Here is a 26537-nt window from a genome sequence, read left to right as displayed (position 1 = left end):
ATAATTTCATGGAATTCATGATTCGTATAAGGACATTGATATAATAAACAACATTAACCAGACTGACGATTCTCGATTAAAAGGACCAGAAAGAATGAACCTTGACTTAGAAAATAAAGGATTACAAAATTGCATATACAGAATTGTAATGCCATAAAATTAAACAAATCGTCTGAATTTAACGATATTTCTCCAGAAATTTCCAAATAAATGTTATTGGCACTATTTAATAAAATTCTTAACGTGGGTAACTTTCAAAAGATCAAAATAAAAATGCACACACAATTAAATTAAAAATTATTCGACTTGTTTGAGTGCAAAATACGAAAAAATTGAGGATTTGATAATAAAGCGATATTCACACATTTTGTAAATATGTATTGCAAACTCTCATCTTATGCGTGTAACTATGCTGTAAGATGTACGCTTGGTCAGTGCAGCCTACTCAATCACGACGCTATATTAGAATTATTAACACTGGATTTTCGTATTTAAATTTTCGTATTTTTCGTTATGCATATAAATGTTACAATGTTCAATTCGACTGCGCTAAAAAAATACATTTATTGGGCATATCAAGTACAAATGCTTCTATAATAACTGGCAAGAAGACGCGAATGGTCACAAAAACAATCTAAAATGTTTAAAACTTTGCTATGTGTTGATAAGTATATTCTCAAATTCGTCGTTACATATGTTTAGAGTATATGCACACAAATTAATTATTGAAATTATTGATTTAAACACAATCGAAGACGAATACCATTTTTTTGAATAATCATGAGTTAGAGATAGTAACTCATGAAAAACTGAAAAACTATGCAAAATATTGTTTTCCTTCAATTAGTTTGTGTTATTTTTTCAAAGAATGAATTCGTTGTATTTTTTTTCATTCCCCTTATGTAATATAAAGGGGGCAAGGGGGATAGCTGATACAGGTTACAGAAAATAACAGGAAATAAAATGGAAAGTTTCATTTACAGTAAAAAAAAATGGGTTTTTACACTTTACAAATAATGCAAATTCCTAATAACATTTTACACTTTTATAATGTACTTGATAATTTGTGTCTAAGAACCAAAATTTGAAATTGGGCACGAATTACGGCATTTAATGTGGAAAATGCTTTATTCGCTTACAAAAAATTAGATCTTTGTACAAATTACGGACGAATAAAATAGCTGATTACAATTTACAACTTGCCCATGTCAACGAATTTACGTTTTTTTATTTATTTGAATTACATTGTTACGCAAATAAATACAATTGACTACAGCTTACGTAAATACCCCTCAAGACTTGCCAACCCTCTAATATTTTTTCCTATGAAACAGTCGTGCACATTGTTTTCTTCGGCTTCAATTCTGTCATGATCGCACCAGAGTTTTTACATGTAAAAGGTACACCCCTTAAAAAGAAATGACATCGAACACATTCAAATATAAGAACATGTATATACCCCGTGAGTAGTACCCACCTCAAAGTGTGTAAATTTCGCATTCAAGAAACGAGAAACATATACGAGTATGCGCGTGATGTAATAGTTTCATATTCATAATTTTGGCGTCACATTAACCAAATGTTATTTATTGTCAAAACTGTGTACTTTTTAGCCGTTGACTATATTGCGGTAATAAAACACATAATTTTATTATCTCATTTTTCTGTGCTGGTACTTATTCTCTCTTTACAATGACTTCATTACCGCATTGCATTATGGGATGCTGATGTACGCGCGCCATCAGCACGCCACTGTGATTTACTTCCTGAAGAGTGTTCGAAGAATCGTATATATATAAAACTTGTTTTTGAACATCTGCATTGCCTGTATTTAAAATACTAATACAGTTCACCGCCAAAATTTTAAAATTTATCTCTGAAGTTAGTTACACACATCACGTGACACGTTAAGAAGACTGTGGCATAGGTCATAGGTGAAAGGTTAAACTGGCGCGGCAAATAAGATGGCGATGGATGAGCTGTATCTGGAGAATCTTCAAGAATATGTCGTAGATGAGAACAAAATTGTAAGTTATCTATGTCTATTACTCTTCACAGATGACGAACCAGCCAATATGTCAAACTGTGATTATCACTTAACAGTTCGATGCTTAAATCCGGACTCAGCTAAGGGTCGGAGTTGACATCAACACGACAATATCAATACATGGTTTGGTACTGAAATCATGGAGGTACAATACTAAATATTGTTTATTGCGTTCGTATCGTTATTAAAATTATGAATTTAATTATGATACTGATGAGGTGGTATGTGTTTTTTTGATAATAATATCTTTATTGCAATCCAATCACTTCAGGATAAGTATATGGAAATAACAAAACAAACAAACATGGGTCTAAAATCTGGGGTCGTGAAATTCAAGATTACAACAAATGGGACAAAACAATAACAGAAAAAACACAATTGAATTTTTATGAACAATTTCTAATATTGAACAAATCTGTGGCAAATATTGCATGCAGAGTCGAAGTCGGAGAATTCCCACTCTTGGTAGATATTCAGATTAATTTAATAAACACTGGTCTCGTATCAGTAAACTACCAGGCAATAATATCACAACACAAGCATACCTTGAACAAAAGAAATCCTATTTACAATGGTACTCTTCAATACAAAAAATGACGAACAACATAATTTTTTCACTAGAACAACAGAATGGTTTGTTAACAAAACATATAAAGCAAAAATACATAAATTTCTGGAGAAAACATATAACTGAAAAAACAAAACTGAGGACTTCAGGAAAAATTCAGAGTCTCTTATAATTGTTTAAAAATACTTGAATGTGTTGAATTTGAAACAAAGAATTTCAATAACAAAATTTCAAACTAGTAATCACAATTTAGCAATAAAAAAAGGGAGGCATACGCAACCAAAAATATCTACTGAAAACAGAATTTGCAAACAATGTACACAGAATGAAATAGAAGATGAACTGCACTTTGTTATGATATGCTCTCAATATAAATTAATATGCCAACAAATCATACAAGACATTACATTTCCACAAGAAACATAAGATGATCTCCAAAAATTTAATTTCTTGATTTCTTTAAAAGATGATGTAATAATAAAAAAGATTGGCAACTGTATTCATGTTCATGCCATCTGATATGTAACACTTGCTTTATCCAACTTTCTTTCCTTTTATGGTAGTACATTTGTAGTTATCATAACTAATCTTTATTGCTATTAACTGATAGAAACATTGTATTTCTAAGGATGCAATAAAATTATTATTACATTCATAAAAATATATATATAATGTATATCTTATGTATGTAATAGTTTATGTGATAATTATTATTTTGTGGTTTGAACTGAGGCAGCTGTCATAGTGCTTTTAATTTTTCTTACTTTTTGTGAAGCAATTATGAACATATTTTGATAACTCATTTAGTAATTCCTTGTCCTTATTTCCAGAATGAATATTAGTTTTTCATCATCTGTTTTTTTTGTTATATTTCTGCTGTCACCTGATATATTGAGCCCATATAGATTGCATGGCTTTTTTTTGGAGTATATTGAATATGCTAATCCATGTCAATGGAAAACATATTATAATTTATATTATAGTACCGGTACTCACATTACTCACAAATCTAGTAAATTGTGATGAAGTGGACATGTTGTTATTGAATAGTACGTACGTTCATTAAGTCATGAAATTATGACTTGAGATGTTTGTGAACATGTACAAATTACATGTAATTTAGGATGTTTTTGATGTACTATTAATTATTATCAGTAGTTGTTAGTAAGCCATTCTCACACTTACATAAACTCCTAAGAATTTACCATGCAGAAATTCACGGTCATGCACATCATTAATGTATAAAGTAATGCAGACCAAAATCTTGCATCTGTGCAGAAAATGTAACTGCATACAAAAATCTATGAGGATTCAAAGTTCAGAGTAAATTTTAAACTACCGTAACCCACCAATTAATAAATTAAGGTTCTAATCTGTATGAATCAGAAAATGTAACATTCATTTAATTTTTCTAGCATGTGATATTGGGACCTAGTCTTTGCCACGTTATAAAAAAGATTGACTTCACTCTTTTCCTTTTCTTAATTGGTAGTTACAAAAAGTGAGGTACTAATTTGTACAAATTTATGTAATAATCGTAAGACTATAAGACAAATTACATTTCCTACAAAATTCCATTTTGTTTTATTCAAAGAATTTTTCGTATAATGTACATATGAAATAAAAAATATACTAATTGTACAATTTGGGACTGTTGAAATGATATCACTGCTTTATTATTAATGTGTGTCTTTACAGGTGACGTATAAATGGCTTAGTAAGACTCTATCTGTACACGTAAATCAAGCAAAGCAGTGAGTAATTTATCAATACCAACTTTATTACTTATTACCTTTAATTTGTTTAGTGTGATCATGTGATCATTGAATGCAAATCAATATTTTGTTTTCAGAATGCTTTACATGTATGTTCAGAAGCAGAAGAAAAAAGATTTATGTGTAACATACTTAGTAGGAGGTGAACAGAAGGATGGTGATGGTTTGGTGGTAAGTTACAAGTATATGATACACACCCACAATTCACAGCCATAGCTATTCTCAGAGATAAAGTTGTAGAACAAAAAATAACAGCTATTAATTTAATATTTTTGCCGATCGCTTTCAGATATCAGTTAGTTCAAGCGCAGAACACTTTGCGGATTTAAAAAAATCACCATTTTAATATTGTCTATAAGATACAAAAGTTGTTTACAGTTGTAATTCAACATTGTCCTGAAAAAGCTCATGCATGGGTCTATTAACCAGATATTGTATATTAAAGATGAAAGATGGCCATCTGCTACATTATTCGAAAATATTGGCAACCAGTCTACTGTTGTAATTTGAATATGGATGAGACATGAATGTTTCATGATATACAGCCATATCTGAATTCTCAACATAACATTCCACATGTTACACTGGTGGAATGAAAAATGGAAAAACAAATTTATGATTTTATCTATGATTTTCTTATTGTTGTTTTTATCACCAAACACCCCTTGTGAAATTGGTTGTGTCCAGAACTGTTGGCTTGGTGGGATTAAAAGTGCTGGTATCAAAACAAACCCAGCTAAATATATCCCTTGAGATCTTGAAATGTTTCAGGGGAAATTAATAGGAAGGTAAAGGTTTTCATGATCAGTTTATTTCGGTGTCCACTGTAACTTCCAATTGCATTTTCATTGTTGTAGATGAAAAAGTTATCACTAGTAAGAGGTAACCAGTTAGAGGGTAAGTGAATAACACTCTTTCAATGTACCGGTTTATACAGTTCAGTCTCTTACACTGCTGCATCATTAGACTCAATCTCATCAGAGAAAACAATCAGACAAGCTGACTGGTATTCTTGAATAAAGATTGTAAAAACCCAAAATTATGGTAGTGACCCGCTGCACAACTCAATCAGTCTGGGTTCCAACATGGTTATTTCTTAGTAATAATGAACTATGGCTCAGTGGTAAATTCTTTACATAGTACTTTCTCTTTATTTTAACAGCTACGAAATGCAGTTTAGATAAAGTTACTAGTGTGCATATTTATAGCATTCATAAATGCCTACTTAAGGACAGCAATGCTTTGTATACTGTGGACTATGATATCACTAAGGAACATTTACATCAATCTAATAAGTAAGTATGCTTGCCTCAATCAAATCTTAAATGTTTATGTGTGTGGAGGGGATTCTATTTGCATCCACTTTCTGTTGAATAGAAATTAAATAATTTTATATTTTCTTGTATTAATCATTTGAATATGTTGTAATTGATTTAGATGTACTATTGTCAGTTGTTCAAAATATGCCAAAACTTATTTAAACCAACTTTGATGTGCAGGATGACATGTTTCATGAATGGTTGCTCTCTGCTGTTTACAGGTTCGGTGCCATCCAGTGTAATGATGCCAAACCACGGCCAAGGCAAGGTGTAACTGAAGTAACACAGAATACAACTGAATCAATACCAAAACCAAAAGTAGTCACTCAAAAGGGAAGTAATAAAGGCAAAACTGGTATTGGTGAAATGTTTAGTAAAGTACAAGCTAAAAGTAAAACTAAACCTAAAAAGGAAGAAAATGGCACTGTTCATAAAGAGGTGATGTTTTTTTCTACAATAATATCAGTTTTTGTATGGTTTCTGTCAGTTATGTGTGCTTTATATGATTACATCATCTATCTTCATTCATGTAATGTAGTAATAGAACAACATGGTTGAAATATTCCACTGTGGTTCTGACTTGATTAGATCTACTATAATATTTGCCTAAATCTTTTTACCACCAGTTCCCTCTTTTCTTCGAAAATTCACAAATTGTCTTGTTTATAGTTTGCACTTTCCTTCAGAAGTCTGGGACAAAAATAGGTAAATTTTATGAGTAAAAACTGACAATTGACTCGAATTTTGTTTTGTTGGCTCCAATAAAAAAAAGTGCAGAAAAATTTGGATGAGAAAGTCTGATGGTGAGAAGGTCCACTGTGCTTCTGGCCTAAATCAGTCCAATTAGGTTCTGACCTAAGTGGTTATCAAGTTTGATATGAATACAAGCTATAGGCTATTATGGGAGTGTATAAACACTGCTTTGAATGCCACACATTTGTGTCCCCTCAGCATGTGTTCTATCAAATCTTATTTATAAATACAGCTCAGAGTGATATTAAATTTGCACACATTTAGGTTTAATTTGTATGACCTCATTGTTTTCTGAGGTAATGTGTTTCAATCAAGAAGTACAATAACGTCACTGTTTTTTTTTTTATTACAGAATTCAACTGCACCCAAAACACAAAAACTTGCTTCGTTTTTTAATGAAGATGCTCCAAAGAAAATAGAGAAAAAGAAAACAATAATAGAAAAATCAAAAACTGAAATCTTGGATGAGGAGGAAGATGTAAGAATCTCATCAGAAGAGGAACAAGTTGCAGAAAATATAATTGCTGATTCTGAAGAATCAGGTATGATATACATATCACAGTAATGTCCTGTGTATGATATGCATATCACAGTAGTGTCCTTTGTGTGATATACATATCACAGTAGTGTCCTGTGTATGATATATATATATATATCGCAGTAGTGTCCTGTGTATGATATACATATCACAGTAGTGTCCTGTGTATGATATACATATCACAGTAGTGTCCTTTGTGTGATATACATATCACAGTAGTGTCCTGTGTATGATATATATATATCGCAGTAGTGTCCTGTGTATGATATATATATCGCAGTAGTGTCCTGTGTATGATATACATATCACAGTAGTGTCCTGTGTATGATACACATATCACAGTAGTGTCCTTTGTGTGATATACATATCACAGTAGTGTCCTGTGTATGATATATATATATCGCAGTAGTGGCCTGTGTATGATATACATATCACAGTAGTGTCCTATGTATGATATATATATATCGCAGTAGTGGCCTGTTTGTGATATACATATCACAGTAGTGTCCTGTGTATGATATATATATATATATATCGCAGTAGTGGCCTGTGTATGATATACATATCACAGTAGTGTCCTATGTATGATATATATATATATCGCAGTAGTGGCGGTGTGTGATATACATATCACAGTAGTGTCCTATGTATGATATACATATCGCAGTAGTGTCCTATGTATGATATACATTTCACAGTAGTGTCCTGTGTATGATATACATATCGCAGTAGTGTCCTGTGTATGATATACATATCACAGTAGTGTCCTGTGTGTGATATACATATCACAGTAGTGTCCTGTGTGTGATATACATATCACAGTAGTGGCCTGTGTGTGATATACATATCACAGTAGTGTCCTATGTATGATATATATACATATCGCAGTAGTGGCCTGTGTGTGATATATATATCACAGTAGTGTCCTGTGTATGATATACATTTCACAGTAGTGTCCTATGTATGATATACATATCGCAGTAGTGGCCTGTGTATGATATACATATCACAAGAGGCCTGTGTGTGATATACATATCACAGTAGTGCCCTGTGTATGATATACATATCACAGTAGGGGCCTGTGCATGATATACATATATCACAAGAGGCCTGTGTGTGGTATACATATCGCAGTAGTGTCCTGTGCATGATATACATATCACAAGAGGCCTGTGTGTGATATACATATCGCAGTAGTGTCCTGTGTATGATATACATATCACAGTAGTGGCCTGTGCATGATATACATATCACAAGAGGCCTGTGTGTGATATACATATCGCAGTAGTGTCCTGTGCACGATATACATATCACAACAATGGCCTGTGTGTGATATACATATCGCAGTAGTGTTCTGTGTATGATATACATATCACAGTAATGTCCTGTGCATGATATACATATCACAACAATGGCCTTTGTGTGATATACATAATGCAGTAGTGTCCTGTGTATGATATGTATATCGCAGTAGTGTCCTGTGTATGATATATATCGCAGTAGTGTCCTGTGTATGATATATATATATATCGCAGTAGTGTCCTGTGTATGATATATATATTGCAGTAGTGTCCTGTGCATGATATATATATATATATCGCAGTAGTGTCCTGTGCATGATATATATATTTCGCTGTATTGTCCTGTGTGATATATATATATATCGCAGTAGTGTCCTGTGTATGATATACATATCACAGTAGTGTACTGTGTATGATATATATATATCGCAGTAGTGTCCTGTGCATGATATATATATATATATCGCAGTATTGTCCTGTGTATGATATACATATTGCAGTATTGTCCTGTGTATGATATATATATATCGCAGTAGTGTCCTGTGTATGATATACATATTGCAGTAGTGTCCTGTGCATGATATATATATATCGCAGTATTGTCCTGTGTATGATATACATATCACAGTAGTGTCCTATGTATGATATACATATCACAGTAGTGTCCTGTGTATGATATACATGTCACATTAGTGTCCTGTGTATGATATATATATATCGCAGTAGTGTCCTGTGTATGATATATATCACAGTAATGTCCTGTGCATGATATACATATCACAACAATGGCCTGTGTGTGATATACATAATGCAGTAGTGTCCTGTGTATGATATGTATATCGCAGTAGTGTCCTGTGTATGATATATATATATATCGCAGTAGTGTCCTGTGTATGATATATATATTGCAGTAGTGTCCTGTGCATGATATATATATCGCAGTAGTGTCCTGTGCATGATATATATATTTCGCAGTATTGTCCTGTGTGATATATATATTGCAGTAGTGTCCTGTGTATGATATACATATCACAGTAGTGTCCTGTGTATGATATATATATATCGCAGTAGTGTCCTGTGCATGATATATATATATATATATATCGCAGTATTGACCTGTGTATGATATACATATTGCAGTATTGTCCTGTGTATGATATATATATATCGCAGTAGTGTCCTGTTTATGATATACATATTGCAGTAGTGTCCTGTGCATGATATACATATATCGCAGTATTGTCTTGTGTATGATATACATATCACAGTAGTGTCCTATGTATGATATACATATCACAGTAGTGTCCTGTGTATGATATACATATCACAGTAGTGTCCTGTGTATGATATACATATCACAGTAGTGTCCTGTGTATGATATACATATCACAGTAGTGTCCTGTGTATGATATACATATCACAGTAGTGTCCTGTGTGTGATATACATATCACAGTAGTGTCCTGTGTATGATATACATATCACAGTAGTGTCCTGTGTATGATATACATGTCACATTAGTGTCCTGTGTATGATATATATATATCGCAGTAGTGTCCTGTGTATGATATATATCACAGTAGTGTCATGTGTATGATATATATATCTCAGTAGTGTCCTTTGTGTGATATACATATCGCAGTAGTGTCCTGTGTATGATATATATATATCGCAGTAGTGTCCTGTGTATGATATACATATCACAATAGTGTCCTGTGTATGATATATATCACAGTAGTGTCATGTGTATGATATATATATTGCAGTAGTGTCATGTGTATGATATATATATCACAGTAGTGTCCTGTGTATGATATATATATCACAGTAGTGTCCTGTGTATGATATATATATTGCAGTAGTGTCCTGTGTATGATATACATATCACAGTAGTGTCCTGTGTATGATATATATCACAGTAGTGTCATGTGTATGATATATATATCAAAATAATGATTGCAATAACAAAATGATATCTTATATAGAAAAGGAAGAGGTAACAAAACAACCAATGAAAAAACGAAAAAGGCGCAGAGTCAGAGAGATGTCTGACAGTGATGATGATGATGACGAGGCTAAAGGTCAGACATTATTAAGCAGATTCACCTGAGCATTCACTTTCTTTTGCACCAATCATCACAATGTGTGCAAGTACCAAAACATATTGCATCTTCCATCACAAATATGTCAGTACCAAAAACTTTTAATACACTTGATAAAAAGACGGTATGAGTCAAATTTTAATGTGTTCAGCTTTTTTGCCATTTTTCTGAAAATGCAAAATGGCTGAAATTTTGTTATTCACAATCTTGGTAGACTTATATCAATGATGTACAACCAAAAATTCAGATTGGCTAGGCCTTTGGAAAGGGTTCAAAATGGCTACTTCAATTCAAGATGAACTGTCATTCATTATGGTGTAATAAAAATATTATTATTATTATCTATGCACATATTAAAATGATGTTGATGCATCACAAATGCTTACTCTTCTGAAGACGCATTATTTGATTGATCCATAGAAGTGGTTGAGGAGAAACCATCAGAGACCACGGTCAAACATGATGCTGGTAATATTAGTGGACATTACAAGAAAAAAAGGAGAGTTTTGAAATCTAAGACCTTCATGGATGATGATGGATGTATGGGTAAGTACTTATCATCTTTCTCGCTCATAAATAGTCAGTTTTTTACTTGAGGTGTCATTTAGTCATTATGAATATACTGTACATGTAATTCAAGAATGCTTCTATATAACAGCTTTGTCCTGGAAAATATACACTCTCACCATAATTTTAATGTAAATACATGGAAACATAATGAATGTCACCTTTGGAATAAAGTTCAAAAACAATTGACCCACTATGTTTCTGACATGCTTGAACAGATCATGCTCCGATTTAAAAAATACATAATGTATTCTGTTACACCATAGACTTTAGAAAAAGAAGGACAGGCAACTATAGTATTTCTTTTGTTTTAACCTGGGTTAACCATCTGTTTATTTGCACTGTCGGCAGCACTCATGAAATCGCGTAAAACGCGCGAGTGCCCCTGCGTGACTACAGAAGCGACGGCCTTGAATATGCTAATTTTTCGACTTTTGTAAAGCAATTTACCAACTAAAATCCCCTAATGGCTTTGAAAATAAAACAATTCAAGTAAAAAATGCAATAATTTAAACAACAGAAATCGGGTGAAATTACAGCGATCTAAAACAAACCAGGTCAGCCATTTCCGATGTAAGCCGACTTTCACACATTTTCAAACGGTTTAGAAAATTAGTAATTTTGAATTTTGTAAAGCAAGTCATCAAATTAAAATACCCTGATTACTTCGAAAATAGCACGACTCAAGTAAAAAAACACAATAATTTGAACAACAGATGTTTTATTTTTGAGAAATCGGGCGAAAATCTGTCCAGAAGGCCATTCAGACAGTTCAGAAATTTCAGAATTATGACTTCAAAATATAGACTAGCAAAACTAAAATACGCGGATATCCTTGAAAATAGTATGATTTAAGTGATAATATGATAATGCAAAAAAAACTGTTTTTATTTTCCTGGAAATGTGGCAGTCGCAGGATACTAGTAAGTATTAGTCAACCATTCACTGCACAAAAAATCAGCCGAGTAGTTAATATATAATAATGAAAAAAACAAATTGTAACTCATATTAAGGTAGCGGGACTATTATTTGCTTACTTGTTTTCATCTTCTAATTGTGACCAAATGACTACAAATAGACCCAGGAAAGTATATATTTTTAGAATCACCAGACTTCAAGCTTTGCAAAGGTGTGTTTGCCATGCCCGTATCTGCATTCTATGACCCGTTACTTAATAAAAGGTGAAAAATTACTTTTTCTGTAAAAAAATAATTACGCATTTATGCTGGCGATAAGAAGTATTTTTGTCACTTTTCCTAGTTGTTCAATAGTCTGGTAAATTGAATGTGTCTGGTCAGTTTTATGCAAGCAACGCGTTTTAAAAAATAGTGTGCTGAATTTCAATTACTGTTTTAGTCGCATTGCCCCCTACTCAAACCACAACTCGTTGGTGAATAATCGATGAAATAGTTTGTCTGGACACATTCAAGTTCCTCTCACTGTCACCTTAAAGCTGTGAAAATTTGGTGTTAATCCGATGACAATAAGTATACGTTATTTTTTGTTAAAGACCTTGTATTTTGAAAAACATAAACTCCTAGAAAACGTCCATGAAGTAACAGCAAAGATTTTCAAGCTTGTTTATCGGCACAATCAATTTGTTTTCCCATCAAGGTCTGCTTTAACATGTGTAGGGACATCCAAATGTGTAAGGCTATTGGAAACCAAAAAAATAAAGGAATGGGATAGCTATAATTGGATAAATTCGGCATATGAAAACACCAAAATCAATGATTTTTTTTCAGTGGCTGTGTGACCTTGTGTCTGACACATTCATATGCAAATGACTAATCTGTGAAACAAACAGGGGCGGAGACAAACCACTAAAATGTTTGGAAACACTCATTGTGTGTCAGATAGCTACTGATAACACATCCTAACATTGCTTTGTCTTGAGTTTATCTTTGAAACTTATAGGCACACAGATTAAACCTGTGTTATTGATTTTGGAAAACACTACTGAGGCTGCCTTGCTTCCCCTTCAGAAAATCTACATTTTAACCAACTTACATGACATTCTATGTTATGTTGACTTTATCACATGAAAGTTTATAGTGCATTTCATCAATTAATAAATAAATGTGAAAATCGTAATTTTCAACACAAATAATAGTCTCTCTACCTTAAGTGTCATCTAATAACCAGTACAAAAAATAGATCTTGTATTGAAATCTAGTAAAAATTCGATGTAATGAGCACAAGCACTGAAAGACGTGTCTAAACTGCGCGGCAAATTAATTGTGAGTGACGTCATATGGCTTCCTTAGCTAGGTCATTTGTTTATAACTGTAGTAACCCATGTTGCACGCCTGATGTTGTGAAATTCTTTGTTTTATAATCCAGTTGCCCGTCCCTCTCTTTCTAAGGTCTATAGTTACACATGTTTCCATTTCAGATAGTCAAAAAATGATTATTCAATATGTAATGGCTATCCAGTGTAAAGTATTTTTTTGATGCATGTAAATATTCTCAATTTGTTGACAGTTACCGAAAAAGTTTGGGAAAATGAATCAGCTGACAGTGAGCCTGAAGAAGTCAACACTAAACAAAAACAACAAACAAATTCCAATCCCATCAAGCTTAAGAAAAAATCTCCAATGAAAAGCAAACAACCATCCTTAATGAGTTTCTTCAAGAAAAAATGAGTTGTAACAGAGAAGAGAATGTTTACTCCAATGATTTATTTACCAATAAATGTGTATGCAGTAGAAGTGCATGTATTGTATTTCTTTATTTGATAGAAGCCCACTAATGAAATTCCAAGAGTTGATGTTGTTAATCTTTAGTCTGATATCACTTATTCAAACTATTTGTTGAGCTGAACACTTTTCATTTACCTGTAGACCAGTTATGCACTCGTAATCCAACATATACCAGAGTTTTGTACACCTGCTCAAACAATGGACCTTGATACTTTTTAGAGTGAAATTTAAAGATGGCTGCCGCCAAATTACCAAGGCGACTTACATGTGTCTCGTATGAACAAAACCAATGATTTTCAAACTTTATTGAACCACAGGATTTTGGTAATCACTAGAAAAATATAGGAGAACTATCTTTTCCTGTATTGGAAAAACGGAAGGTTGATCAGTGGTCTCATACTGGGGTATAAGCAGAATTTGATGTTGAGACTACTGTAGATCATCGCATAATTCTTTCACAATGCTAGCATTAATCACACCGAAGTCAACAGAGCAAGTCTATTTATATTACTATAATAATATAATATTAATATAATAATAATATTACTGGTTCAGGACTTGAACAATATAGTTGAGAGGACGCCCATTTTTAAGACAAATTTCATAAATTGCCTTATCATATAATAGTAGTATAAAGAATAATATATTTTACAAAGTGCACCAAAGTAAACTCCTTGAGCATTGAGGCAATTGCTGTGGATAACTTTGTGAAGTTCAAGGCTGCACTTTTTTACTCTAGCATCAACTTAATAATGGGGACTGCTTTTCCAGACAGGACCGTAGGTGGATCTGTGTATTTGAGTTCTCCCCAGACCATCATAAAGTCAGCACTTCCTACCTTTACTATTAGATAAACAATAGAACGTAATTATCATAACAATAGAACGTAATAATCATAACAATAGACACGATAGAAGTGATTAACATAATTCTGTTATGACATGGGCCTTGAAGTTCCAATCTGAGAAATGACATGGGTCTTAAAGTAGTGGTAGTTTTGACTAGATACCAAGTTGAACATTATTCACCAGTTTATTATATCTTTGAACATACATGATATACAATTGCGATATTCTTAATTGAATGGTGAAAAAAATAATATAATTACTTCAAAGATATCCAAAACTATATCATTTTCATATTTACATTATATAAAAATATTTGCCCTATTCCCCCCTATAAAAGATAATCGAGATAAGTTGATTATAATCTCTGTTCAATGGTGCCATATTTGAGCCATTAAAACAGTGATTTGTATATATATTTGTTATATTCATAGGGTAGTATAGAGGATATGCTGTATTCTACTCATCTACAAGTGTAGTCTTGAGAGTACCCTGACTTCAATTCTGGCTATTCTTGAGTAGTGCGTAATAAAATGTTTAAATAATGAAAATGGGTGCGAGCTTAATTTAAGAAACTCCTGTCACGTTATTAACTTGCAACACTGCCCTCTGTGGTGTTCTGGACTGCTACTCTCTGTGGTGTTCTGGACTGTTGTTGCCCTGTGTGGTGTTTTGGACTACTGCCCTCTATGGCGTTCTGGACTACTGTTATTCTTTTCATCTTCTTTCAAGGTTCTCTGATTCTGGCATAGATTGACCCGTTTCTCAATTTCCCTGGGTTTCAATGTCCTCAATAATTTTGTGATTTCACGATGGCAGTCTTCGCTACAATTGTCATACAGCTGTTTCTCTTTTTTTTTCAGTTTCTTCAAACGATCTGCAAAACACAACATTTGGTAATTTTAAAAATGTATTTAAACAGTTGTTACATTGTTATTCAATGATAATACAAATGTCATAGTACTGGATAATAAAATATAAAATAACTTGTTCGATGTCATGAACTCTACTATGGTTCGGTAGAAATATAATATATGGAGAAGGCGTAGTTGGTAATCATAGTCCTTAGTAAATGGACAATATAACCAGATGTTTTGACCAATGGTTTTCTTGTATCTGAATCAAGTGAGAGATCATAGATATTCTATTCTACTGAAAAAGGGCCATCATTTGAAACTACATTGCACTGGTTATTTTAATTACACTATGATTACATACTATCATCTTCATATATTTATCGATCCGAGCAACTTTCTCTAATTTTTCAGTTAAAATAAATCTCTATTGTCTGTGCAATGTGTTCTTTATTGATTTCCATTTTGTAACCTAAAAGCATATTTAATCAAATGAGATGGTTGTTTAAATGAACAAAATTTTCACTCACGTTCTGTGCTAGCGCCTGTCAGTTCAAATCTTCCTTGGGTGTCTTGTTCTCGTAACTGAACAAAATCTTCAACTGATAGTTTCAGTATTTCAAAATTTCTCATTTCACCTGCGATATGAAAGACGATGTGAGTCATTGGTCATGTGATATCATCTTGAAGATAATACAGAGTTCATTATTTGATTTGACCTTTCCTTTGCCCTATTACCATACAGAAAGTACACCTACCTCCTTCTATTTGCCATTTATGTAGTTCAGTAATCTTTTCTTTTAAGTTATCTATTGCATATTGCTGTATGCCGGTATGTTCCATATTTTCTGCTGAGTTGCGTCTATACTCGTATATTAACAGTGTTTCTCTATCCAGTAAACAGGTATCATCTTCTGTAACCATCACGGCACCATCAGAGTCACCTGGTGAAAAGATAATGATCATAACATTGTTTATTCTTTTGTTAAAACTCTTTGTAACATTAGGTAACCCTTTAAATGCCATAGTTTTACTGACAAAAATGTGCGCAACGTTTTGCAAATTTTTTGGTATATTTTTTCAATTTAATTTTGAACCAAACAAATATAATTTCCTATTTCATGAGTCTTGATCACAATTTTTTTTTTTAAATGTTTACTTTTAATTTTGTAAACGGTGATAAAAGTTGACTCTGACTCTCAAGAAGGTTAATTTTCTCCCATTCAACGCCAATGACATGCTGAATTGTATATACAATCTCATATTTTAAAACTATTCATCCACAACTTACCAGGACAACTTTTACAACATTGTCCTAGAATATTGACAGGATTATCGCATGCAAGTTCATGATCTTCAGGGCAGGTGAGTCTCTCGCATTTCGTTTTTGTGTTCTGTAAAAAAAAAAATTTAATTATATTACAAAAATGTTGAAGCTTTCAGATGTTAAAAACTAAACCTGGGTTATTAAAATGACAACAATGTAGAACATCCATGTTTGATTGTTCACACACTCAGTGTCTCTGTTTCTCATTTTTGGTGATTTGTTGTAAAACCAAAGACAGTTTGTTGCCTGAAAAAAGACTTCATTAATATTTAATGTAGTTACTAACACATCTGTTGCTATTTTTGTTTTTGTTTGCTCTTTTGTTTGTCTTAATCGAACAAATTCATGATTAATTGATCACATGATGCAAAGCACAGTGATGTCATTTAAAACAATCCAGGCATTCAACAGATGCAGACATGTTGACATGAAACACATTATTTATGGTGTTAAATAGTTCATAATATGTATAATTAATTAAATTATTGTATAATTGATCACTCAAATGTAATTTGATTATAGACACATTTTTGTTAATTTATGCAAGTGTATGCGCTACTAATAGAGGAAATATGGTAATCATGCATGTATCGTTTCAGTACTTACCCTGCATGTGCATATAATACAGTTCATTTTACCAAATGGAAATAAATAAGGATTCCAAGATTTACCATGCTCATAAATCTGACCATTAGAAAGGCATTCTGGGAAGATAGAAATATACATACACATATATTGCCATAACATAATGCCAGTCTTATTACCATGCAACCTTGACCCAACATACAATGGAGTTACAAAATAAGTCACTTAAAAATTTGTTCTCAATGTGTAGTTGACCTACCTCTTCCGTCAGATGTCTCTTCAGGTTCTTTCCATGATGTCATATCTTCTATTTGATCTTCTTCCTCCTCTGCATCCTCTGCACCGATACCTTTGATTGGACCAGATAGTATCACTTCTCCTTTCAGCACATCAGAAAATAGATGTTCTCTTGCTTTTTGCTGATTGGTGGCACCCTCACTGTAGTCAGTATCATAGTAGTCATACTCCCAACGATCCGTCTTATCTGTAGACACACAATAGTCCTATTACACAATAGTCCTGCTATTACACAATAGTCCCATTATTATACAATAGTCTCACTATTACAAATTAGTCTCGCTATTACACAATAGTCTCGCTATTACACAATAGTCTCGCTATTACACTATAGTCTAGCTATTACACTATAGTCTCGTTATTATATGATAGCCTCGCTATTACACAATACTCCCACTATTACACAATACTCCCACTATTACGCAATACTCCCACTATTACACAATAGTTCCACTATTACACAATAGTCTCGCTATTATACGATAGCCTCGCTATTACAAAATACTCCCACTATTACACAATAGTTCCACTATTACACAATAGTCTCGCTATTATACAATAGTCTCGCTATTACACAGTAGTCTCGCTATTATACGATAGCCTCGCTATTACACAATACTCCCACTATTACACAATAGTTCCACTATTACACAATAGTCTCACTATTACAAATTAGTCTCGCTATTACACAATAGTCTCGCTATTACACTATAGTCTAGCTATTACACTATAGTCTCGTTATTATATAATAGCCTCGCTATTACACAATACTCCCACTATTACACAATACTCCCACTATTACGCAATACTCCCACTATTACACAATAGTTCCACTATTACACAATAATCTCGCTATTATACGATAGCCTCGCTATTACACAATACTCCCACTAATACACAATAGTTCCACTATTACACAATAGTCTCGCTATTACACAATAGTCTCTCTATTACACGATAGTCTCGCTATTATACGATAGCCTCGCTATTACACAATACTGCCACTATTACACAATAGTCTCGCTATTGCACATTAATTCCACTATTCAGAGTAATAATATTCAATATTCAGCTAATTTAGAGTGCCGGTCAAGGCCGACCAGCGTGGCGAGATCCCTGACACTGTAGTCCCGCTATTACACTGTAACAATGTAGTTCATGGCCATAATGCATGTTTTTATATTTTGTCATGTGGTCTGTAGTAATATTGGTTGAACTCACCTGGACAAACAGGACAACACGAATCTGGCAGTATTACAGATTGTGGACAGTTCACTACTGGACAGTTACGCAATGCACAAAATACACGTGAATCCTGTGGTAGGTAATACAAAGCACAGTATAAGATACTAATACTTGTCTTTGTTTATGTCAACATGCATTGTTTTTTTTACATATCAACCAGCTAATAAGTGCACATTTACAACCAAGTCAGTAAGTTAGTAAGTCAAATCCATGTTCATGACTGACCTTTATATAAAGACCACCCTCCCATAGTGTGGACAGTCCCAATCCAATTTGCATATATAGGGATCTATATAGATGTCTACTCACCGAGCAGCTACACTGCACGCATTGGTCATCACGATGAGAGTTAAATACGCCCTCTATTGAGAACAGTTCGCCATGATAATAATCCTTGTCTGCGTAATGACAACTACTACCATGGGTTTCTGATAAAGACACTCTGCCAAGATCTGAAAAAAAGGTTTTTGAGATTGTTATGGAGTATGTCGAAATTAATATAAGATTTCATAAGCAGATGTCAATGTACATTGTATACACACAAACAAACCATCATCTCCTCATCATCAGTATCCAATGCAACATTAAATTATTGAGGGCAGTGTTCATTATGATGTCATTGCTATCAACCTTTATAAAATAAAATTTTAAAATGGAAGTAGCCATTTTATCAAAGTGAAATAACATCACATGATGCTCACAACATAACATGCAGGTTAAAACTTAGTTGCTATGGACAATTTAAATATTAAGCGAACACTATATAACTTTGTTTTTGCCAGCCAGTTATCCTTCTTGTAAGCTTTTCTCTATTGAAAGTCAAAATAAATAAATACAGCTGTCAATCTTCCTAGGAATATTCCAATGTTACAATAGATATGTTAAGCACCCACAATGCTTTGCTGATGGGTAATCATATTCCCTTTGTATAAAGATTTTCCAGAGTACATTTTTCCGTCTATTCCTAATGTAGTATGTAAAAATTAGTGTTCATATAAAGCATTCTGTACCTTCACTGCACTGCTTGCAACATTGACCTGGTACAGACACTGGGTTTGGACATGACAACGCAGGACACTTAATATTCATACAGTTCACCAAACCCTGAAAATGAGAAACGAGAAAAATGTTTGATGCTGTTTTGGGATATTTAAGAGCATTATAGTCTGAGATTGTTTTGAATTTACTTCATACTCCTCAACGTACCTCTCTGCATGTACATGTGATGCAATAAAGATATCCTATTGGCTGTAAGTATGGATGCCACGATTCACCACTTGAATAACCAAGATCACCAAATGAACAGGAATCTGTGAAATAAAGAAATTAAGTGAAAGAAATCATAGTGGTTAGAATACAGGAAGCATATCATGCCACCAAAACAAATGTGTTTCAAAAATTAGGTAAGATTGATTCTGACAATTAATAATAAAAACGTCAAATTTTACTGAGATTTGGAAGAAAAAATTCTAGCTCCACATTATGCTATTGTTGAAGTTGCATGATCCTCTTGTATTCCCCTCTTACTCCTCCACTTAATCCTCTACTTCCTGTATGTACAGTAAACGTGATACTCCAAGTGCGAAATGGTAGAATGTTATATTCAATTGTTTCAAATTTATTGAACGAGGATGAAAAACTAAAAACGAGACGCGAATTGTTCCTTTTGCAGTTGTCGCCGTAAGAAAAGGAACTACGCCCCCTATGGCGTAAAAATCTGATAAATTCAAAGTTGCCAACAAATCTGGATAGTTTTATTTTCTCTTAGTATTTCAATCTCCAGGGAATAGTGTGAATTTTATTGCTACACGTGACTTAGAATGTGATCAAGAAACCTTGCATTATTTTATGGATTCCGATAAGCACCCACAATGCTTTGTTGATGTGTAATCGTATTCCCTTTGAAAGGAAACCTTATGGTATATAATTACGGCGTTCGCTAGATTTTCATACAGTACCTTGTTAGTTTTTTGGTGTTCTTTTGAATAAAATATTATTTGAGTGTATAATAATATTTTATTTTATTGAAAAAAACAAGAGTCTATATGCACGTCTGGTGAACGCGAGTTATACTAATCGAAACGTGTCACGTTTAGCGACCAATCAAATCACTACTACATTTATGCATTGCTGCTTTGAGCTCGCCCTAAACACAACCAATCTAGAAAGTACGTACTGTACTATACAGTTTGTGTTGCTAACACCAGTAAATAGTCGTCATATAAATCCACAAAGTAGAAACATACGGTGATGTTCAGCTTTGTGAGAAATTTCTGATGTGGATATCTTGTGAACACTGTAGTAGTTACATTTATTATATCACGCATTTTACATCACACCCCAAAGCCTCCAAACACTGTTTTGCCGACAAATCAACTTTAATTTAACATGTCCAATAAATACGCGTGTGTAAATATTAACTACTGCAAAATATTAATATTTTATTATCATTTGAAAAATAGCAAAAACAAAAATAACATAACATTGCTATTCATAATTCATTGAATCATAAAATATTACTAGGAAGTTGTCGAATATCCTTTGATGTATCATTCCTAAATAATTATGTATGGTCTATAAACATTTAAATTCACATTTTATTTCTTCCCGAGAAAAAGCTATTTACATTTAATGAATCTCCGGCAGTTTTCATTGTAATTTTATTTACAGTGCAAAATAGAATTCACTTTATTAGCTGATTTGCAAAGAGGTATAGCACGATAAATGTCTTCCTTTCCGTAATTACAGAGCTAAACAAATAGACCTCATCAATTCCGTAATGTTTTCATATACTTCTTATTTCCTTCTAAATTATAGCGATCTTAAAGACGAGAGAAATACGGATCATGTATATAACATTGCTTTACATTTACAAACGCATTTGTTTTTGTCTTGAATATTAAAGCACATACAATTCCACGGCGGCGGAATAAAAATGATTACATAACAAATGAAATAACTCAAAAAATCTACAATAATTGACATTAAAACTGCAATCAGGCGAAAAGTACTAGATGCAAAACAATTTCCTATTACTGTCTGATAATTATAATTCCTACTCGGGTCAATTCAAATATCATTACTTTTTCGGTCGTTGCTGTGATTGGCTACTCAGAGGTCACATGAGGTTACGCAATTTTACACTGACATGCTTGCATACTGATAATCTATAATAGTTGGTAAGTGGATAGCAAATTTACATAAGGCTGCCCTCTCAAGGCCGCCAATGTGAGGCTTATGTGATTATCAAATTAGTCTTATTTGCATATTGATTTACGAAGACTAGAAGCACAATGTAATTAGTCAACGAAGATAAATGGTTTAGCCGTTACTCAGATTAGTATTACTAGTCTGAGGACGTGAACGTGTATAATATTCGTTTTCTTCTTTGATTTGTAGGCATCGTCGGATGGGTTTTTGACTAATTGTCGTGTCCTTTGAGGTGAACATTTTTACATGCTTTGATTCAAGAACGGTGATATTTTTGACGGTCAATGTCATTGAAAAACAAATAACGTTGTCAATGTTCCTTGTTCCTTTCTTTACATGTAAACAGTCAAACATTACAGTGAGTTTATCAATTACATAGTTAATTTAGCCCATATGGTGTGAACGTCACAGTGGGTGTCGGAGGCGCCGCTAGGTTTGGCCCTTGATTTTGCATTAAGTAAACAGTTATTATAAAGTCGCCGTATAATGATGGTCCATTAATACAGTGTTGTGTCTTGAATAATTGACATTTCCTTAGCAACAGGGCCAGTCCGTACAAAACAAAAGCCTTGATTGTCACGGTGGGGCAGACTTTCGAAGATATTGCACTTTTATGTTTGTTCTTGGCAAACAAACACTCGTCCGTCGAGAATGTGATAATGAATTTTTGAAAAGTTATGTAATTTTTAATTTAAAGACAACGACACTTCCTTCCAATTAATCTAGTGCATTGTTGGATCATGTACTATGTTTTATACCGCCAATATTACCGACTCGTGTCACGCCAAGTTCTATCATTGTAGCGTCAAGTTCGCTCACAAGGTAACGGGCAACATTATTCTCAGTTTGATTGCGAGTCGTTGATATCAGGGTACATCATTCTATTAATATTTGACCTCCCAAATATTCACCCTGACAAACTACGCAGTTGAATATTGTGTTGCAGCCAGTATGGTGAGCGTTTAGAACGGGATAACCGGTTGTAGTATATTTCCAACAACTTCGTTTTGTTGCGATTCGGCAATTATTCAACAAACGTCACACTTCTCATCACGCATGCGCCGTGGCGTGGTGAGGTGTCACCAGTGCACATCAAGTAATTTTAACTATGATATTTGTAATTGTACTACTTTCTGAGTATTTAAAGTATAATGAACGGTAACAATTGACCAGTAAAGTGGAAAAGAGTGTCTCGTACAGCATTAGTAATTAGTGCCTGCAGACTGACGCCAACTTTACGTGTCTCCATGCCTCAAATATCCCCGTAACACTGACAAATCAAATTAGACGTCGTGCCAAATTTATTCTCATATCCGCTCTCTTACTTGTGAGTCAAGCCTTAAAATGAGTTACTGGATTTAATGTGTTTACCGCTAAGTTATCTGCTGGTTGACCTCAGTCTTTTTCTGTTCTGCGGTTGTGGTAAACGGTTAGAGGTGGATATGACGCCGTGCCGCTGCTATAATTGATGTGTGGTTGTTGGAAACTAAGTAGGGGCGTGTTCTTAATTTTTCACGCCAGTAAGCTTGATATACGCGTATCAATTGAGCGTTGATTTGTTATGGCAGTCGTACGGACGAAAAGTCCGATAATAATGCCTTCTCACCCGTGAATGCTGATATCGAGGGTCGCCCCCTCCCGTGTGCCACGGGGAGGGCAGAATGGGACACTGAACACGAGGGGTTGACATCTCCTCGCGTTTCTGTGGGGGGGGGGGAACGCGGAATAGAACATACACAACAAGAGGTTAGCGTACCCTCACGTGTAGGAAAGGGGAGAACGGGACACAGAACGTGATGGGCTAGCACCCGAAAGTATCGCCAGGAACTTAGACTCTCTGGTAGAACTATGTGCGTGCACAACGAAAAAGAAAATGAGTAATTATAAATTCTTTGTTCTGCGCAATGCAGTCCAAACAACAGAATATGTTCTTAAGGGGTATACTTAGACTTCGGTCTACTAATATGTAACAATTTGACTAATTTATTATTCTATAGATTGATGAAAAATAAATCATGTTTTGACATTTTCAAGAGGTTATTTCTGCATTTCTGACAAATTCCGCGGGTAAGAGTCGATTTTGTGACACATGAAGAGGTTGTTCTTATGTAAAGCACATGGAGTGGAGGAGTATGCATTCTTACATTCAATAGTATTTTTCATCGGTATTTTCGAAAAATGTCGGGTTAGGGTTTGTGTTTTCCGTATTTGCTTGCGTAAGTCCCAGACATCCATGTAATGGCGGAAAGCAATGTGGCGTTGAAGTGTCAGAGTGTAAAAAGCATAGCTTCAGAGAGGGTCTTGATAGACGAAACATTGCACAATATTTAGGCTCAGTTGAATTATATGTTTAGTTAAAAATGACTTGAGGTCCGGCTGCCGGCGTATTTTAGGCGACAACTCCTACAACGCGGACGAGCGTCTGACTGCAGCGATGAAAAGAACATTCATTTAGTTTATAAATGTTTCTTTCTAGGAGTAGACATATACAGTCTCCAGGAAAAGAAAGATGCTTTGTTTATAATCGCACCCTATTCTAAGCTATTGCACAACATGTTAATAGATAGTAACTTAATTTTTGTTCGTCTATTTACAGGAGGCTCTTAATCGACTTTGTCATAATGGTAATTTGATTTGTCGCAACACCGCAACGTGACAGACTACAGGTCGCATTGGTACAACACAGCAATGTGACAGACTACAGGTCGCATTGGTACAACACAGCAATGTGACAGACTACAGGTCGCATTGGTACAACACAGCAATCTGACAGACTACAGGTCGCTTTGGTACAACACAGCAATCTGACAGACTACAAGTCGCATTGGTACAACACAGCAATGTGACAGACTACAGGTCGCATTGGTACAACACAGCAATGTGACAGACTACTGGTCGCATACAACACGGCTTTCGCCAATCCAACGTGAACGACTTCTGATTCCGATTTACGAACCATGCATAATATAACATACAGTATATTGGAAAAAAAGTCTCAAACTTGGAGAAATGTGTATGAATTTGAAAGTAACAGCAACTACCAGAATATTGTGAATCAGAATCTGTTTACATATACTGTAAAGTACTCTATTTTCACTTAGATTAATTTTTCGCTATTTTCGCTGAACTTAAATAAATCAGTGAAAATATATTTTTCCCTATGGTTTTCCTATTCAACTAATTAAAATTCAATGAAAATAAATGTTTTACCAAACAGCAAAAATTAATTCCAGCTAAAATAAAGTATTTTACAGTTCACTGATACTGTGAATCTCGCTACTATCCACCGGCAATTATTTGAATACATTCAAAAGTACAATTCCAAGAAATTAGACGCTCACCTTTTTCATTTTGCCTTGGCCGAGCATCAATACTTTTACAACCAATACATATAATAAGACTCACAGTAAGGATATGGTTCATTTTCACAACAATATCTGAAAAAAGAAAATAATCATCATACAATAATTCCATAACATATGCGTTGAAATTCGTGATCTGTCGTACAAGCTCCTAAAATCAGGTCCTCGGCAACACGTACACGAATGGTAACAAGTTGAAATGGGCATTGTTAATTTTACCTGTATAAGAACTCCTGCTGTACGGGTGGCGGTGATGTATATGGACGGGTGTATGTGTGTAGTTTACTTGAACGAGTGCAGGAAAGAAATGGTGATCTGCGCTGTTAGAGGGTCTTTATAAGTATACGTATATGTAGCAATGCGACGATGGCAATTATGTCTATTAGGGTAAATTAGCACCTCTGCGACTCCACTTTAACGAGCTCTGGCTGCACCACCTCCGAGATTGACCAAGAGTACGCGATGTGGCGACACCACGACTGTGGCTGAGTTTACCACTAGGTTTTTAGTTTGTTTGTCATGCTCACTTAATGCAGAGAGGGAGGCTGGTCTCCACTGACAAGTGTTCACAGACACAATGAAGTTTACGATGCCGCTAGACCGATCTTAATCAAAGACACCGTGTCTGAATAAAAATATTTACATGTGTGCGTTATCATTTGAGAATATCTCCATGGTTACTTGTTAATCGATGGCGTGTGTGTGGTGGGGGGTTGTACCCCCTCTTACTAAGGATATTAAGCGTCAGAGAGGTATTTCTTTGACTTCCAGTCGCTATTCCAACAGGTTGAAAATATTTGACAGTGACATAACTTGTTTTAAGCTATCATACCTTGCCCGCCGTGGCACCGAGATGTCGCTAATATTGAGGACTCATTACGGCGGCATTTAGCGACGACTAGCCTAACCAAACTGGGAAGAGACTGTTGGCTGGATTAATGCCAAATCTTCTTTTAAAACTACTTGAAAATTTCCCATCCTATCCCGTCGCTCTCAAGCTGAGTGCGTCCGGCGCTGCTCCCAAGTACAAGAAATTAACAAAAGGAAACGCTTTGTTGTTTCGCCCCAGTGACGCCTCAGTTATAGCGAATTCAGAACGTCTCGTGAGTTTTAAATGTGTTCAACTTGAAATACATCAATGC

The 26537-nt window shown here is 34.3% G+C and overlaps 2 protein-coding genes across 2 annotated transcripts; one reads left to right on the top strand and one right to left on the bottom strand.

The window, feature by feature from the left end:
- Positions 1–1927: 1927 nt before the first annotated feature.
- On the top strand, positions 1928–13679 carry LOC100370443 (DNA polymerase delta subunit 3-like). The gene is made up of 10 exons (XM_002730580.3): positions 1928–2027; positions 4314–4369; positions 4468–4561; positions 5248–5287; positions 5553–5685; positions 5931–6147; positions 6815–7004; positions 10285–10380; positions 10822–10947; positions 13453–13679. Exons 1-10 carry the CDS (start codon positions 1965–1967, stop codon positions 13611–13613), a joined length of 1176 nt encoding a protein of 391 aa, XP_002730626.1. The 5' UTR covers positions 1928–1964; the 3' UTR covers positions 13614–13679.
- A 1007-nt stretch (positions 13680–14686) lies between these two features.
- Positions 14687–25688, bottom strand: nrln (neuralin). The gene is given in 12 exon segments (NM_001164999.1): positions 14687–15392; positions 15900–16007; positions 16128–16313; positions 16661–16763; positions 17303–17400; positions 17541–17765; positions 18800–18893; positions 19133–19275; positions 19834–19927; positions 20030–20133; positions 25375–25470; positions 25615–25688. Coding segments are annotated over 11 exon segments (1437 nt in total). The 5' UTR covers positions 25457–25470; positions 25615–25688; the 3' UTR covers positions 14687–15192.
- Positions 25689–26537: the final 849 nt, after the last annotated feature.

This window comes from Saccoglossus kowalevskii, chromosome 1 (assembly GCF_978046115.1).
Source record: "Saccoglossus kowalevskii chromosome 1, keSacKowa6.1, whole genome shotgun sequence".
Lineage (NCBI taxonomy): Eukaryota > Metazoa > Hemichordata > Enteropneusta > Harrimaniidae > Saccoglossus > Saccoglossus kowalevskii.
The sequence above is the reverse complement of the archived record's forward strand: the minus strand, read 5'-3'. Positions and strand labels throughout refer to the sequence as shown.